The sequence below is a fragment of the Cinclus cinclus genome, chromosome 1 (assembly GCF_963662255.1).
Source record: "Cinclus cinclus chromosome 1, bCinCin1.1, whole genome shotgun sequence".
In the NCBI taxonomy this organism is placed as follows: domain Eukaryota; kingdom Metazoa; phylum Chordata; class Aves; order Passeriformes; family Cinclidae; genus Cinclus; species Cinclus cinclus.
Genome location: NC_085046.1, coordinates 22,678,088 through 22,696,892, shown reverse-complemented (window position 1 = coordinate 22,696,892; position 18,805 = coordinate 22,678,088). Strand labels below are relative to the sequence as shown.

Below are 18,805 nucleotides of genomic sequence, written 5' to 3'. Positions count from 1 at the left end.
GCTTCTTCTGTCTACAATGTATGAAGAGTGACTACAATGACTAGGGCTTTATGACGAAATCAGCACTTCATGATATGGCAAACATGACTTCTTTTAAGAGAATAGCTAAGTAGGAAAACGCAGACTGAAAAGTAAATTCTTCCTTCCATAATTGTTTAATCTTGCTCAAGTTATTTGGGGTAGACAGGATAAACAAAATGAAGAGTCTACACTTGAAAGCAAAGATGATGTCTTAGTAGCCCAGCTATTCACTGACATGTAAGTTTTAAATCTATCTAATTTGGGTGACCCTTAAATTAGTTCAGTTGGTTAGAGCATGGTGCTGATAGCACCAAGGTGCTGGGTTCAATCCCCATATGTAACTGTCTTAAATCACTTAAGAGTTGAACTTGATGATCCTTGTGATTCCCTTTCAACCCAGAATATTCCATGATCTGTGACTTCAGTTATGAAAAACTCTTTAATAACCTGAGATAGTGCTATTTTTCCACTTCAGGTAAATTACAGGGAGTTGTAAAAGATTGTGTTTTACACACAATCTATACTTTGAGTTCTGGGGGATTCAAATTAGAGCTTTAATCACTGACTCACTTAACTATTCCATGTTTGCTTGAGTGTTTTATTTTAAAAAACCCTAACGTATCAACACCTTTCCTTGAGACTTCTGCTACAACTCAGTCCAAAGAGGCTAGAGATGAGTGAGGAAAATCATCTTCTCCCCTCAAAAAAGAAAGATATAACAATGCAAACAGCAAACATTCCCAGACTCTTAAACAATGCTATTTTAATAATACATACCATTTTCATCTTCAGCCATCTGAAATATTTACATGCATGACCAGATGACAAAATATGCAATTATTTCTTTTGACTATTCAATTTGTGAAGATAACTTGCCAAATTAGTCATACAACCTGTAATACTTGTCCACTGAGAGCCATTAGAGCTTCCCCAACCGACATCACTGTTCCATCTACTCAGTGATTTTCTGGTATAGATCAAAAGCTGTAACAGCACTTACTCTGTTCTCAAGAGTTTAAACTAAACCAACTCACTAATTTCTTCAGGTTCTCCAACAAATACATAGTTTCTTCGAACACCACAACAACGTTTTTCAAACATTCATAAAAGCTTTGAAAAACAAAACACTAAATAATGTATTTCTAAGATTAGACCTGAAATCCTAGACCAACTCAAGAGAATTTACAAAGTATATTAGTATCTTTCCCTTGTTCACCTCCCCCATAGGAAAAATAAGCATACAGCCAAGGAGTGCCCTTTGCTCACTAGAAATTTAAATACTTTGCTAACTAAATTTCAGTACTGTAAAATGGATCATTCCATAAAACTTGCTATTGATAGCTTCAATTTCATCTTAGTTTTGCCAGTTATAATAGGTGCGCCTTTCACGTGTGTCTGTGTGCACATAGAAATTAAAATATTTTTTATAAATTTCAAAACCTTTACACCAAAATACCCTCAGCCACTTTCTGACGAGGGAATCCAATCAACGGTGATTTTATTCTGAAGTTAGAAAACTACTCTCTGTAGCTCTGAAGGTTGACCAAGACAGTACCACATCCTAATAAGAAAAGCCAGCTACTAAGCTGCTAAATAAATACATGAAATTAAAATACCCAACTGCCATAAATAGTACCCTCTTTAATGTTAGATGAGCTTACCAAGCAAACTGATGCACACAGGAATCCACACATAATATGCCATATCCAGATTTTCAACCACCATCCCCTGCAGTCTTTTTTGAAGACCAGGTACATATTCACTAACTCAGGCCATCAACACTATTCCAGAATCTCCTCAGCAAGGCACAAAACACATCTGATGGATTTCTAATGTCACTGTGTTTTAGGGCACTGATCAACCTAATAGCTTGCATCTATATTTCGGTTGCTGGCACATATCTTCACCCTTCCACTTTCCACCACAGTCAACACTGTTTTCCTTAACTGGCCTTCCTAACAAACACTCTTCTTGCTTCACCATAATGACATCACAAGGTAAGATAGAGGGAGAAGGGAGTTCTACAGAGGAACTGAGAGATCATTTCAATGGAAGGGAGACAGACATTTATAGAGGCTGGATTAATATGCAGCAGATTTACCTCACAGCAAAAGAAAATGAATGACTACAGGTCTGGAAAAAGGAGCATGTAATCTACTGGGTTTAACTTTGTGCCTCCCTTGCCTTTGTGGGATTGTAACAGACAGAACAACAACATGTGATGTCAACTGCTTCATAATGCAGACTTGGTGTAGTCTCTGAAAATCAGCAGGTACACATGAATATTGGTGAGCCTCCATCAACATGTTCATTCCAATTTTCAAATTATGTACTGGCAAAGGCTGTGTGTTCACACTGAGACCTATTCTGCCAGGCTTGATTACATTTAGCACCATTCAATCAAAGTAAGCTACACAATGCAGCTTCTCATTTCCATTAACAATAAAGGAGGACTCAGAAGAAAATTAATTTGCAGAAAACTCACTTTTAATACACTTTCCTGTAAAAGATCTGTGTGGGGGGGACAGTGTCTTAGAAGACATCAAAAAAGAGTTCCATTGTAGGCAAATTCACACAAAACCAAACACCACTTCTGCCTACTTGATATTAGAAAACAGCCAAATAGTTGCTTTACAAGAAAGTTCATATAGTTTAATATGCAGACACTGAGATTTAGCAGTGCCTGCTTTACAAGAATAAAACCAAACTAAACTAAACAAGACTCCAGATCTCAACCGTGAATAATAACTCCACTGTTAGCAATGTACCAGCCACCTCCACGGCATCTACTAGGCTCTTTTACCAGACTCCAAATTACCTACACTCACCCTGCAGTTTATGGAACATCTTATTTAAAGTCTTTAATTTTGGGTGGTCGGTTTAAGGTGTCTGCAGTATAGCAGTAGCTGCTCTTTTTAGCACTGTAATAACATATACTTCAGCACATTTTCTCACCTATTTTATTTAAATAACTCTCAAGTGATAAAGCTTGAAAAATTTCTGGATGCTTGTTGCTGTGTTTTGCAGAAAAAAAAAATCTATCAGAGTTAATCAATTTTAGGAGATGCACTGATTACACTACTGTGAATGTGTTTGAAAAAGAGAAAAGCAGCTTTAGGAGCAACTCCTTCTTCCATTCTCTGCTAACACAATTTCTTCTTTTCTGCTTTTATCAGTGACAGGTGTCACTGAAAGATTGTGAACTAATCTCCACTATACAACACATTTTTACATTCACATGTAAAAAAGGGGGTAAATGCCACACAGAATACAAACAAAAAATCTGAAAAAAACTCACACTGAATTTATCGTCACTTTTCACATAAACCATGTATAGCTTTAAAGAGTGATAATGACTTAAATCAGAGGGGACATTTAAAAGCATAGAATACTAAAGTCTTCAGGCAAATACAAGCACAGCATTAGGTTTTAGACAGAAAAAAAATAGAATAGTGGAAGTTATGACAGTACTCTTATATTACAGAATAAATTAGTAAAATGCACATGTCTTCTCTCAAGGTTTGAAGGAAACCACTGAATTCCTGCTAGAGTCCTGGCTTTTGGTTCAGTTTTCAGGAATTGTCATTAATTTTCTGTGTTAATCCCAGGCCAACAAGGGCAGAAAAATCTAAATTCTTCACTGTGATTGATAATACTGGCAAATCTACTCCAACAATTTTCTTTGTGGACTATTTTATAATTTTCTACAAAAGTATTAGCCAATCTGCAGCAGAATATACTGCCACCAAGATTTAATTTGTCCCAGTGCCTTTTATGAGTACTACATAATGTTGTGCCAATACCACTCTTGCACTAAGCATTTAAGGAACAGGTTTTTCTATATAAGAATACAACTCCCTCTAGGAGATTTTCCCAACAGACATTTTATCCCAAACAGAAACACACTAAGTTAAGATTTTACTAATACAGCAAAATACATATATAAAATGCCTCAATAATTGGCAGATTAAATATATCTTTTCCACAGTCTACATAAATAAGACAGCGATGTTTCATAGTTTCATCTTTAGCTTATTTTCATTTTGCCTGTACTATTAGCTCCTGCCAAGTTACCTGCATATCTTTAGTACGAATGACAGACTAACTTCTGAACTCTTATCATTTAGCTATGACTACAGGAAGGAAACAGATGACACCTAACGCCGAAACACTAATTTTATCTAAATGTCATTAATTAGCTTATCTCGTTGACCACACCAAAGCTGTCTTTGAAGTTAAAAAGAGGTCCTCCTGAAGTGTAGTCTGGTCTGCTGTCTAGAAGGCAAAATGCTGTGCAGCCGGTGTATACTGAGCCACGCTTAGAGTAAAATGATAAGTGAGCTGCCCGATTAACCCTCGGGTTAGCCCGCAGAGCAGCGTCTGAGCCGCCCGCCGGCGCCGAGGCGGTGACGGCTGCGCGCAGCTCTGCGGGCACCGGCGGGGTCCCGCAAGTGACTCACGGCATCCCCAGCCCGCCAACACAGGCACCGCGCCGCACCACTGGAGGCACGGCTAATCCGCTGCCTCCTAACGCTCTCCCAGCATTAGTTCCATCCTGAGGAACACCTGCCGGTTTCATAAACTTCCTTAAAGGTTCACAGGGTTTCCCAGGCTTATGAGGTAAACGGGATTCGCGCCTCGGCTGCGAAGGGTAACGAGGTTAACGCTCCTTCTCCTCTTCCTCCTTGGCTCTTCCTCTGCCCGGCGCCGCAGCGGGCTGTCACCGTCCGGCCCCTTGACGGGCACCTGAGGCGTGTCGCGGGCCGGTGTCGCCGGGCACCGGCCCCCACCGCCCGGCCGGGAGCGCAGCCCGGCCCCGCGGCGGGCGGGGGAGCGCGGGGCGGGCGGCACAAAGCGCCTCCTCCGCCCGCGGCTTTGTTCGCGGCGGGGCCCCGCGCCAAGCCCCTGCCGCAGCCCCGCTCCGCCGCCGCACCGCGCGGCTCGGCCAGGCCCCGCTGACAACCTCCCCTGCCCTCGCCCCGCGGTCTCCCGGCCACGGCACCGCCTCCTCCTCCTACCTTGGCTTTCCCAGCCTCCAGCTTCTTCAGCCGCTCCTCATCCTCCATGGCGTCTGTGCGGGAGAGCAGGGTGTTACCGGCAGCAGAAGGAGGGGCTCGCTCCGCGCCCTCCCCTCAGCCGGGGTGCACACGCTCGCTGTCCGGTCCCGTCCCGTCCCGTCCCGCACCGCCTCACAGCGACGACAGCTGCCGCGGCAGAGCCACCGGCGCCGCCATCTTCAGCTCCACGTAAACACGCGGCCGGGGAAAGTGACGTGTGGCCGCCCGCTCCTCCTACCGCCGCCGCCGGCCCCTCCTGCCGGAGCCCCGGCCGCTCCCGTCGCCTCTGCCCGCGATGACCCCCGCCCGCCCGGCTGCCGCCGAGTGCCGCCGGAGCCACTCCCGGAGGAGCGGGTCTGACCCCTGCAGGGAGCGGCGTGGCCGGGGACAGCGGGCGCGGACAGCACCGCTGGGCACACCCCCCTCCACACCCCCTCGCCCTGCGGGCAGAGGCGGGGGGCTCCCGCTGCCCACAAAAGAACAGCGCTGCCGGGGCTGGAGTGCGACACGGGGCTGGGAACAGGCAGCGCCCGGGCTCTGCTGCCCCGCCAATCCCGTGCCTCTGGCTAGAAGGCTAATTCTGGCAGTTCTGATTTTCCAGGTGTTCTGCTCCTACGCGCGGCTCACACAATTGCAGGGATCTTACAGTTCGATCTTAGCAATACAGCGAGCTTCTCGAGCGAGTGCCGCAGACTGTGTAAGGATAACAACAAAGGATGTGTAGCCCCCACTGTTAAAATTACTTACCGTGCTCCCGTCGTGCCAGACGGGCTGGAATGAGTGTGTTAAAAGCACAAAGGGGAATATGGCACGTGGCAATTAAATGCTCATACCGTTTCTATACCTCAGAAAATACAAAGCAATATTCTGAGATCATTTAATAGTCTACTTAATGTGTGCCTTGAAAGCCTTATAGCAATTTGTATCACGTGGTCCTATTGTGCTTTTTCTTTCAGTTCTCCCTGAGGTGGGTACCGTTTGTGATGGTGCAATGGCTTACACACAAAGGAAGAAAAACCTTCCCAGGAATGTGTATCAGCTGCAATGTGAACGGATTCCTTATTCTGCATTTGGAATCATGCTGTTTTACTAAATGCAAAATTCAAAATCTTTCTGAATTAACTTAGATCTCAGCTTTGGTGATCTTTTGAGCATAGTTCCTTTAGCATACCTTCTCTCTTTGCTTGAATTTTCCAGCAAAAACGGGTTATGCCTCCCCCCCCCCCCCCAAAAAAAAAAAAAAGAAGAAAAAAAAACAAAACCAAACAAACATTATTTCCACAGTATTACTGACCAGGGACAAGTTTTTTAAAAAGCCAGTTAGGTGTCCTAGCAACAAAATTCTAGCAACAAAACACCCATATTACTACCAAAGTAAACTAAACGTACAGCCTGACATTTTAAAGGATTTTCCTTTCCTCCTCCATTACATTTCATGGAAAAGTCTGAAATAATTAGTTAATAGGTACAGATAATGTTTGCTTACAAAAATGTCCTCAACCTTTAGTCAATAAGGAATGTGTATCATTTATGCAAAAAGAAAACACAATCTATCATAGGAAATGAAAAATATCTGCATTATCTGTTGTTTCATATTTGAAGCAAGCCATATGTTTCAGTTAAAGTTCTCAGACTTTGCCATTGAACTACAGGAAAATCATGCAATAGAGGAAAGCAGCAAATGAAAATGAGAACTATTTAAAGAAGAAAGATTTTTATAGGAATATAAATTTGAGTTCATTTCTTAAAAATATGTTCCTAAGTCAGTAAAATGAAGTACCTCCTCAAAGCCTGTACAAAGAGAAGTTTTTTTCCAAGCAACTACATAGGCCCAGAGACTCCTGAGGAAAAAATAAATCACCTTTTCTGTGTCAGTGATATTCCTCTTGACTGTTAAGAGGCCTGTTGTAGAACTAGCTATCAAATGTCAGTAAAATTTCACACACACGGCACTTTGATAATAATTTATCAGTAAATATCCCATTTAGAAGATAATTATAAACTTCCCAAATCCTATAATTAAATGGGTTCTTGAATTAATGCTAAGAACTGATAGGCCTAATTTTCCTTTTACTTACAGACTTATATCCATATAATTCTATTGGATTTTAGCTTAACACCTAATTCATGACTGTGAAAGTCATGAAAACCATACTGACAAACTATAATAGAATACTGTGGAAATTGCCATTAGATAGAATATCCCAAGGAATTATATTTCCATATCCTCTCAGCATTGGAAGAACAGGATTTTCTCTCCTAGGGAAAAAAAACAAACCCATACAGTACGATTTCCTACTTCAGCTATTTTAATTCCTACTTTCTCATTCATTCAGGGGAAGCTGTCTGGAATTCACAACTTGGTTAGCCAATTAAACTCTCAGTTACAGAAAGGCATTCATCTTGTTTGCTTAATTCTCAGAATTGACTAATAATGTTCACTTGCCCAAGAATGTAAGAAAGTGCTGAATAACTCCAACACTCATTGAATTCACATGAGTTAGACATGTACATTGCTTTTGGCAGCATAAGCAAAGTGAAACAGATTAACAAGGTAAGAAATAGAGATCAGCCATTATCCAAAAGAGGAAGAACTAGAGTTTTGGCCTAGAATTATTTTTTTTTTAAGAATTAAATTTATTACTGAAAAATGTTCACATACAAAATGGCACTGAACCAACTTCAAATATCAGATTTAATTTTTAGTTGTGTTTGTCTGTGGACAAGGACAGAGGCTTCTTCATCTACAACATTTTCTCTAACAATGAAACTCCATATTCTTCCTACCTCTTCTGATTCCTTTATTCACTGTTCAGAGAATGTATGCCTGGTGACTTTCATTGTGGCACTTTGGTGGACTGTGAAGCCAAAAGATGAAGCCTAAAGACCATGTGTGATAATAAAAATGATCTAATTGGGAGATTCATATTCTGTCACAGTCCACTGAAGCCAGAATCAGAGGGCTGTCAGATCATAACATTCTACTGGTAAATCACATACACAAATAATATGCAAAAAATTTAAAAATAGCACAGGTGTAAGATGATGATACAACCTCTTCCAACAGGTAAGGAGCACAGATATTGTGTATTCTGAGGTGTCATAACTTCAGCAATACCTCTTAATAACAATACTATCTAATTTATTTTCTTCAACAAAAATATGTATTAGAATGAAAGGCTTCTATAGGGATCACATAAGAGTCCCTGATCCGTCCTGTAAGAAAAAAATACCTGACAGCAGTCAGATGTTTTCCTAGCTCCAATACAATGACCATGCCACTTTCTAGTGTTTAAATTTTAACTTTAATTCTTAATTTTTTCTTTTGTTTTAGTTTTAAATGTCATTCCTCCTGCAATTCCCACCTAGTGTTCTTACCTCAAGACAAATCATACTGCCCATCAGAGACAATGGCAAGGGAGGTGGGGTGTTTGCCATGACCTGTCTTTCATCACCATCACAGTATGTCCAACAGTTCTCCTGTGGCTCTTGACCTGCTGTACAAAACCTATCTGGTGTGATAACACTTTCTATTATAGTGAACATTAAAGGGATCAAGTGTGAAAATAAGAGACACCTCTGTCTGAGAGATGACCATGGTGAAGGTCCCATAGAAATAGTGAGAGTTCTATGGCAGATGTACTGCCAGTACAGATATGCTTTAGTGCATACCTGTCATAGTGCATGGAAACCAAACAATTTACCTCCACCTCAGTGTGAGCTGGCATGAAGAATATGAAGTTGACTTAATGACTAGCTTACCTTTGCCAACTTTGTCACAGTCTGTTGTGCCGGATCTGGCCCTACCATCTGCTCTTCAGCTGCACTGAGCCTTGGCACTGGACTCTCCCAGAGTGCTGCTTGGTTGGCTTGCTTGAAGCAGACAGGTGATTCAGGTGTAAAGTTCCCAATTTCATAGACCCATTGTAGGTACTGCTGAGGGATGATTACCTCTTTAAGTTACTTGGCTCTTAGCAAGTGGAAGTTAACTGAAATTTCAGGTAGAACTTGGTCTATTGTTTTCAGCTAGTCTGACTGCATGTTATAAAAACTTTTGCTTCAGGGATATTTAGGTGTGTTATTTATGTTAGAACCATCTTGTATTTTAGAAAGAGAGAAATGTTCTCTCCTTAAAAGCAGAGCAGAAGAGATGCCATTACAGAACAGTGAGGCTTGGTGGTTAAAAAGTAGATGAGCTAGAGATATAAGGAAGTCATTGCTTTTAAAAGCATGGGTGCTTTTTTTGTTTTTTTTTTTTTTTCCCTGTTTCTTTGTATATTTTTTCTTTTGGAAATCATTGGTGAGGCATAGCAGCAGAAAAAATTATTAAATGAGGCAACTGATGAATATTTTAGAATCAAGTTCCTATGTAACAGCTAATATTTCTATTCTCTTATATGTATTTCTAAATGAAAGTACCAAAGCCTATGAAAAAAACAGGCACTGAGGATGAAAATAAAATGTTCCCACATAAGAAGAAACAATTAGAAAAAAATGTATTTTTTTCTTCAGCTGCGAAGTTAGACAAATCTATATTAACCAGTGCAACCACTGTCCCACAAAATGTCTGTACAGAAAGCATTTTTTTCTAAAGGAAAGTAAATTTTGTTATAAGAAGTGGCAGAGGAAACTAGACACTAAAACTTTCCATGTATAAGATCAAGGCATTCACTTAATATTTGAATAATTATGGGTTTGCTAGCATACTTCAATCTGAAACAATCAAGTTGAGCACACAAAAGTGTTTCTCTTGTTTCCAAAACCAAGCATTTTTCATCTTGCTGAAAATACAGTAAAATAATTCATACAAAAGTGTTAAAACACAGACCTCTTGTGCTATTACAGTAACAGAGCCTTCCTGAAAATATGTGTCTTTCTTTTCTGAATGCTGGAATTGTACAGCTTCTAGTTTGACTAACTGTAAGCTCCACATATCTTTTTGGATGCATATTTCAGTCTATTCCTTATATTTTAATTAATTAAGAGAAATACTCTAGTATTTGTTTGTTGCATTGATGAAAATACTGTAACTAGGAAGAGGCAAGAGACTAGCTAAGAAGTTTCGTGAGATTAATAATTTATTCTGCAGGCATAATATATCAAGGAAGGTAATTTAAGTAAGATTGCAACTAATACAGCTAATTAGTTGAGTGACCCTGAAGCTTCAAATTGGCACTTGATATTTGAGGTACCAACAGAGATTAATTTCTAGCAAAAATCAGTTATTTGTATGTGATAGATGTAGAACTATTATAGTATATGTTTCTTTGTGATTGGTCGCAATTTTCCAAGTTTACATGAAGGTTCAGAATAAGAATCACTTCAGCCTTTTGCATATGAAGGTATAAAAGTGAGTTATTTTCCTACTATTCTGCTATTTTATATAGTCAAGTGCAATTAATGAAACTTCATTTAGAACATGGAAAAATTAATAATTAAATAGAATATTCACATTTCAGCACAGTACAAATCACCAGTGAGTATATCAGTTTATCTTCAAATTTATCCAGACTATTCACCTGACAGATCAGCATTCCTGGTGTATTTTTAGAAATTCCAGAATTTCTGACAGTATCTGAGATTAAGTACTCCAGGCAACAACTACAAAATCTGAAGAAACTATATCTTCCTAAAAGTTCAAAACTTTTAATATATTTTGGGCTAAAATGAAAAATAGGTTTTGTTCATATTTCAGCAAGTCTCAAAATACATTAAAAATGTCATTACTTAATAAGGATTACTTCTAAATCATTGTACCACATAGGGATTCATACCTTTTTGAGTATTATTTATGGGGAAAAAAGAGCTGGCATGTCAGGTCAGGTAATCCCATAAGTAGTGGTAAGAACGAAGAATTTCCTAGACTCGACTTTAGTACTCATAAGAAAATCTTCTGCCACCTCAAAAAAAGAGTTCTGCAGACACAGCAGACCTGGGAGAAGTACTTAGGACTTCCAAAGACCTCACTAACTCTCTGGCAAAAGGATTTATTTCAGCCTGGAGAAGAAAAGGCTTTGGGATTGCCTTGTTGAAGCTTTGCAGTACCTGAAGGGAGCCTACAAGAGAGATGGAAAGGGACTTCACAAGAGCATGTAGTGACAGGACAAGGAGGCATGCCTTTATGCTGAAAGAGAGCAGGATTAGATTAGATATTAGGAAAAAATTCTTTAGTATGAGAGTGGTGAGGTTGCCCACAGAAGTTGCAGATGCTCCATCCATGGAAGTATTCAAGGCCAGGTTGGATGGGGCTCTGAGTGACCTGCCCGTGGTGGTAGGGCTGGAAATAGATGATCTCTGAGGTCCCTTCCAACTCAGGCCATTTTATGATTCTGTGATTCTATGATGAACTGAACTGCTGTGAAAATATGCTGTGTGCACTGCAAATCCAGCCAGACCTAGCCCACTGGGGTGTGCACCAGGAGGTGGGAAAGTGGTGTGGCTGCTTTCCCATGGAGCCACATGCTGCTCCTGCTTTACCCACAAAATATTGTGCATCAGTGCCAGGTTGGGTGCTGCAGATGTAACCATGAGGATTTTATAGCAGATCCAACCTGTTGAGAAATATTTTTTGTTTTTCTTGTTAGCCTTTCTGTGAAGACAGGGCTGACTGCTTCCAGGTCCAACACCAGCAGATGCCCAAGGCCAGGGTGGATGGGACTTTGTTCATGTTCCATGTTCCATGTTAGGTGTCCCTGCTCTTGGTGGAGGGATTGGAGCTGGAAGACATTAAAAAGGTCTCCTCTGTTATGAAAGACCCAGGAGACCAGCTCTATTTTTAAAGGCCTTTATGAAAGGTCAACTCTGGGTGGGGAGCCTGAGGGGATGCACACAGAACCAGCGGTCCCACTGAACAATGCTGAGGAGGAGAAGTCACAGCTTCATCTTCTAGCAGAGCTGGACCTTCCCTGCCCACAAAAATCTCAGAAACAGACTTATTGGCTTCTGGTCTAGGAGGTGTCATACCACCCAGGGGCTGTACAGTCATGGTGAAAAATTGAAGAAAGTTCTGGTGGTGGTCTGATGTTCTTTACTGTTCCGCCAGCGCCGAAATATTATTTTCAGTCTTTAGTTTCACGTTGGCTCGTTGTCCTCGGGGTCTTTTAATGCTGGATGTCTCTAATTTGCATGTAGTCTTGGACACATAGACTCTTAGGAGCAGTAGAGGTGATACCCGAGAGAAGGGGGTACAGTTACAGAGTAAGTGATGGGAAGGAATACAAATACAGCGTCAGAAGAACACGCCTTAATTTATCAAAGGATATTAACACTTAACAATGACAACAAAAGGTAAGTTTTAGAATTTTAACACTTAACATTAAAGTAGCAGATTAACACTTCAATTAAGAGCTTATTAACACTTAATATTCAAAAGTAAACTGATACCTTAATCAAGAGTTCATGACTTTGAGGTTTTATTCTTTACACCTTCCAGCCTGAACGATTCCGGGATTTCAAAGCCCCATGCCCTGGAGCTGACCAGCCTGCGTTCATGGCTCCTGCTTCCTTGGCACGACTTCAGCTTTTGTTGTCACCAAACCTGAACATCCTTTAAAGAACAAATTGTTTTCTACCTGCTACTATAAACCCGACGGTTTAAAAACTACGTGAGTTGAGCACAAGCGGTTTGTAGCCCACCGCTTTTGCCGCAGTGAATCGAAGCCTTGCTGTAAAAAGGCTTTCAGGGGGACACGTCTTTGACGGCGATAGCTGGGAACCAAAATTCAGGGCTATTTTATCGTCTGCCGCCATCTTCTGGCGACTGGTTCAGCTACAAAAGAAGCGGGAGGGTAGAACGACTCTGGAAATGCGGCCGGGCCGGGAACAAAGGCGGCCGCGCCTCTCGGCGGGTGCGGCCCGAGGCGGCCCGAGGGTGAGGGCAGGGCAGGGCCTGCCGCTTCCCCTGCCCCTGCTCCTGCTCCTGCCCCTGCCCCTGCCCCTGCCGCTTCCCCTGCCCCTGCCCCTGCCCCTGCCCCTGCTCCTGCTCCTGCCCCTGCCCCTGCTCCTGCCCCTGCCCCTGCCCCTGCCCCTGCCGCTTCCCCTGCCCCTGCCCCTGCCGCTTCCCCTGCCCCTGCTGCCCGCCCCAGGCCGCGCCTGTCCGGCACCCGTGCCCCATTTCCCATTCAGAGCCTCTGAGGAGCTGCACGCTTTGTGGTCAGTGCGCGTGGCTCCTAGTCCGTGAGGTGAAAACAAAGCCTCCGTAGTGTTTGATGGGTTCGTGTAAAGGTGTGGGCTGCTTCAGCAGGACAGTGTAACCTGGCAAAGGGGTGACACACGGGGCCTGTCTTCTGTGCTGGCGCAAGGAAGAGGACAAACCAGAGAGAACCCCTCTGCAAGAGGGACAGCGACGAGCCCAAGTGCCTTTCCACTGCCTGTCTGTAGCTGCAGCATATCTGGGGATCTGTTACAAGAATTTCATTCCCTAGCAATTGTATGTCAGTCTTTCTAGCGTGAAATTTAGTTAATATCTATGTTAGTTCATCTATACATTATATACTGTTGTTCAAGGGAAAAGTGGTACTTTACTGGACACTGTAGTATTGTTCATGCTTCAGTAAAACAAACTAAATTATCACCTGGCCCTAGAAGTAAATGCCTTTGCTTCTTGGAAACTTAGAGCTGTCTATGAAGGATATGCCTGGACAACCAAGATAACCACCAGCATCCCAGTGTCTCTGACATGTCTTTGAAACCCTCTCAGTGTCATCTTGTGTCATAGATAACTGGCAAGACTGGCTCCAGGGGCATCTGGATCAGATGCAGATAAGCAGCAAGAATTCTGCAAAAATACAGTTGCTTTGCACAGTTTTATTGTGATTGCTAACCAGCAGCATGTGTGTCAGTGATTAGTCAACTTGTGTTGTACATGAATGTATGAAGGCCAAGAGAACTTGTGTAGCCACATTCATGGTGCCCCGTGTTGGCTGGTACACCTCATGTGCAAGAATAAATATTTACTCTTGCAATTCTATACTTTGTGTCCTAACTTCTCTCCTCCACTGACATGGGTCAGTTGTGTATTTTTATAACAGAGGTGAGGAGAATTGTGACGCACCTGCTGTGACCTCCAGATGTCTGAGCAGCCCTGGAAATGGCAGATCCATGATTATCCAGGGCCAATATGTATTGTTTATCTCTGTGTTGGGGTTATAGCTCAGTGTAAACAAAATATAGAACTTTCTGGACCATTTGCACAGGTAAATTTAAAGGCTGGGAAGTTTGCATTAGGGGAGGGAAAACCAGCTAGTCATTTGGGAAACTGCTTGTTTCATTGGCCCCAGTGAAGGGACCTTGGGTAATTTTCCACCCACTCTGCTTGTCCTTTGGAGGTGTAAGTTGAAATAATTGTGCAGAAGCCTGGGTGAGGTGTAGTGGGGTTGTTATGAGCAGGCGTTGTACCTCTGATGCCAAGACAGATAAAAAAGAGTTCCTGATGTAGGGAAATAAGCAATACTGCTTAACTAGTAAATTTCTGTGCAGGACATTAGAGCTGAAGGGAGAGAGCAAAACAGTACCAGAACTTGATTTATGTTTACCAAAGGAGTAGCCTCAATCATATTGTTCCAGAATATTGTATGACCTCATGTTCCCTGCGTGTTCCAAGAAATGGCAGTATCTAAGCTCTGAAGTGGTTGTCCACAAACTCTTCAACTGCTGTGGAACTGGAAGTGATGCATGGTACTTCATGTTCCTGTAATGCAACAAGTTGAGCTCTGTAAAGACTGGCATTGTGTTGCTGAAACATGCTGAGCAGTTACAAACATGAGGAGACTTCACAGCACTCACTGCTGATTAAAAATATTTTATCAGTGATCTATTCAATGTGCTCTGGTTGTTGTGAATAAAATTTTTTATGCTGCAGTAGGGAAAAGACAAACCTTGATGGATGTATATGTCTGCTACTTTTAGAAAGTTAACAGGTTGATTCTATACTCTTGAGGGGTTATCACTGGCCTTTTCATGTTTTTTAGTTTAAATTCACTGACCTGGCTTGACAATGTGAGTATTCAGTGTCATGAGTATTAGTTATAACTTGGCTTCATGCCATTTGGGGAAACAAAACAAAACAAAACAAAACAAAAAAAAAAATGGAAAACCAGAAAAGACTTGTGGAAGAAATGAAAGAAACAGGTATCAGGTGCTGCTTTGGTGGGACCATAGCTTAAGGCCTTTCCTCATGTCATGCATGAACTGCAAAACAGTGAACAAAGACTGGAAAGTGAATCAGCTTACCATACAGTAAACATATACTGGATTGTCACCTGTATTGGACTGTAATTTTGATCTCCATTAACTATATTCATATATAGATAGCTACATTTAGATTACTGTAGTGGGGTGTGTTGATCTTCAGCTAAAGTGTTTCCTGAATTGTTGATGTGACACTTGGGGAAAGAAGTGGCTTCTCAGTGTTTCTTTTGCTGTTACTGCAGTGCCTGTTTGCTGTTCTAAATCTGCATGTTTGTTGACAATTATTACAAAGTAAGGGATCATATTATGAATATGGGTTTTTTTGAAAGTAAAAATTGGCTGCTATTTAAAACTCGAGAACATTGCCAGAAGTTAAACCTGAAAGGCCTGAATCCCATTCTGAAACCATTTTTGTTGCTTTTGAGATTTTTACCTTTTGAAACTTACTTAATGAATATACTCAACAGGTAGATTTTGTAAAGTTCTTGAAAAAGGCATGAAAATCCAAGTTTCACTGAGTAGGACAAAGGTTTCATTCACTTCAGCAGGCTGCTTGCGTCACTGGCTGAGAAAGTGTACTGAGATTTAGGACTTCCAATCTGATTTTTGGCACTGGGAGAGTGAGGTCATTTCCTGAGCTCTGTGTCCATGCTGGAAAATTAAAAAACATGGGCTTTTTGTACAACCAACTTAATTTGAAAGCCCAAAGAAATTACACATTATGGTGAAATGCAATTGAAATACATTGAAAATTACTTCACAGCAGTAAAGAAGATCTCTAAAAAGGCGTGCTTTTCACAATTATGAAATTTTGGAGCTTATTGCCGTAATAAGATTTTGGAAAATAGTTAATCTTTACAAAATAAAATGTATTATTTCTTTGTAACCATGAAACCAAGTGAACCAGAGTCAGGTGTTGTAATATCCCATTTTTATTGACAAAACTTCCTTTGGAATGATATTGCTGTGGGAAACAGCCTGAATACTGCCTTTACAGGACTCCTTCTTGAACTCTTATTTAGACCACTTATTTATAAGGCAAAAGTGGGGAGTATTTGGGGGAAAACTTTAATGGAAAAATTCTGGATGGCATTTTAGAGTCCATAATTTGTACTTGTTTTCAGGAAGGAGTGCATGAAGCTGAATATTCTAAGACTGACGTGAAACAAAACTGGGGAAGTTTAGCAGAAGATTCAATTCATATTAGCTATTTATTCTCTGAGGGTGGGATATTCTATTTTACATTTATTTAAAATGATGCTTTGAAACTTTAATGTAACTTAATTTGACTCCATGGTAAGATCAAACATTCATGTGTTGCACTTTCAACTTTGAAGTACAAATTAACTTTTAAACAGTTTCGGCTACTACAACATGTAGGATCATTTTTAGCTGTTAAAAAAATAATTGTTTTCCTTTTCTTATTTTAGTTAGACTTTTGGGGTTTTTCTAATTTGCAGCCAATGTGAAAAAAAAGTCTCAGTATATTGTTTTTCATTAGAAGAGTCATGTGAGGGTATATGCTGTTTCTGATCCCCATGGCAGTCAGCTGATCAATACTTGTGAAGAACACTTTGCTTCTCTAACACGAGTGATTTCTAGCTATTGGATTTTCTGTGTGGGCTGTATTCAGACTGGTGCCTGCTTTGGCTCCAGAAAGAAGATAATAGAGTAGCGGTGGTGCAGAATCACATGGTCAAATTGTGAATCAATTTGGCACATGCCAGAGTGGATGTCTCAAAATAGTTAGACAACAGCCATTGTGTGTTCTTAGGATATAGATCAGAAGCAGGGCCTGAAGCAATTCCTGAAGACCAAAGAAGCTAGCAACATCATCTAACATTACCCATGGGTTACTCTATGAGTTTCTTGAAAAACATTGGGAGAAACATTACCATGGGTGATATGAAAATTAAAAATACTCTGGAAAGTTGCCTAGAGTATTTTCTTTATTCTTGTCGTAACAGCAATGTGGAGAAAAACAATACTGGTTTTTGCTTTCTTGGCTTGTTGTCTAAAAACCTTTGTGATCAATTAGACAGAGCACCACAAATATTTTTGAACAGATTAGAATTGGTGGGTGATATACCCTCTGCCTGAGGTTGCCTGTGTGCAGTGAAAACCAAGTGGCTTTTTAAAGACCATTTCTAGGAATGTTTTGGTAATTTGGAGCAGAAACTAAGCAGGGAGTTTCTCTAGACATTTTTCAAAGAGAGCAACTGAGAACTGCTATCTCTGGTTGTGTGGCTGGTATTTTAACCTCATTTAATGAACACGTTGAAAGAAATCTTATAGGTATCAAGGAAAAGATCCCTTCCATTGATTGTACTGGAAGGATTGTGGATAGACTTGCTCTTGCCTAACTGCAAGTCCTTTTTCCTTCATCCAGAAGCTTCGATGATGAAACAGTTCATCTCATACATCTAGAAATCTACATTAATCATATAACAATAAATCCTTCTATTCTCTGTACAAGTACATTAGGCAGCTGGATCAAAGAGCTGGAAAAGCTTGATTATAACGGAAATTTATAGAAATGGCAATTTTTTTTCCCAATTAAATGGAAATTTGAAGCCAAAATGAAAATATATCCTGTAGCTTAATTTGGAATAGCTATTATTCATGAGTAGAGAACCTATTGCATGAAAATTCCTTGTCCAGATTATGTTATTTTTAAAAAATTACATTGTTTTGAAGAAGTTGATAAATATTTTTCCCCTAAAAAAACAGCTGTAAGAATATGTTCTGACGTTATTACTGGAATGATCTGCAGTGGCCGTGAGAAAGTTCTGATGCTTGACCTTGTCAAATGTGAAGATAACTGACCTCTAGAGATGTGTTGCTGTGCTTCTGCTGAGGATTTCAATGGAATGAGTGGTGGCACAGACTGTAATGAATGACTGAAGGAGATGCAAGAAAAGTGGGTTTGTTACCTACAGGTGCAGGCTTGGGGGCAGTTTCACTAAAGGCTACAGAAGCCTTCGTGGCTGATCAGAATACTTTAAGAGGGCTCTTGTCATGAACAAATAAGTAACATGATGTTCCTAAAATATAAAGAAGGCTAATTTTGTTTTTCAGATGCATTTTTTCCTACTGTTAAATTGCGAGACCTCAAAATAAATACATACATACATGCACTTTTCTTCTGATCATACAACTGATCTTTTTGCTTTGTCTTGCTAAAAGCAAGCTTCAGTTGCATTTTTCCCCTCCTCCTTTTTAGGCTACTGTTTATAATCGAAGCCATTTCTCTTTGGTCATAAATCTAGGAAAAATTTGTGTATATGCAGGCTTTTCAATTTACTTTTGTTACTGAATATTTAGTTTTTCTACATGTAATTTTAATTTTTAGTTAACAAGAAAGCTATTGTTCTTTGTTAGTTTTCTTCCACAGTTGTGTTTTTCACAATTTCCACTTGTTAGGAGTGTCTGGGAAGGGCATGGGTGCCACGAGGCACTCATGGCTTGATCCTGACTCCTGTAAAAGAGAAATGTTGAGACAAGTTGTTTTTGTCTTTTAGTAAAAACTTGAGTCCCAT

The 18,805-nt window shown here is 40.7% G+C and overlaps 1 protein-coding gene across 1 annotated transcript in view; it reads right to left on the bottom strand.

Moving 5' to 3' along the window:
• AKAP9 (A-kinase anchoring protein 9) overlaps positions 1-5,259 on the bottom strand; it is a 105,486-nt gene extending 100,227 nt beyond the window's left edge. The window contains exon 1 of the mRNA XM_062507814.1: positions 5,040-5,259. Coding sequence (XP_062363798.1) covers positions 5,040-5,087 — 48 coding nt within the window. The 5' untranslated portion in view covers positions 5,088-5,259. The remainder of the gene's footprint in view (positions 1-5,039) is intronic.
• Positions 5,260-18,805: the final 13,546 nt, after the last annotated feature.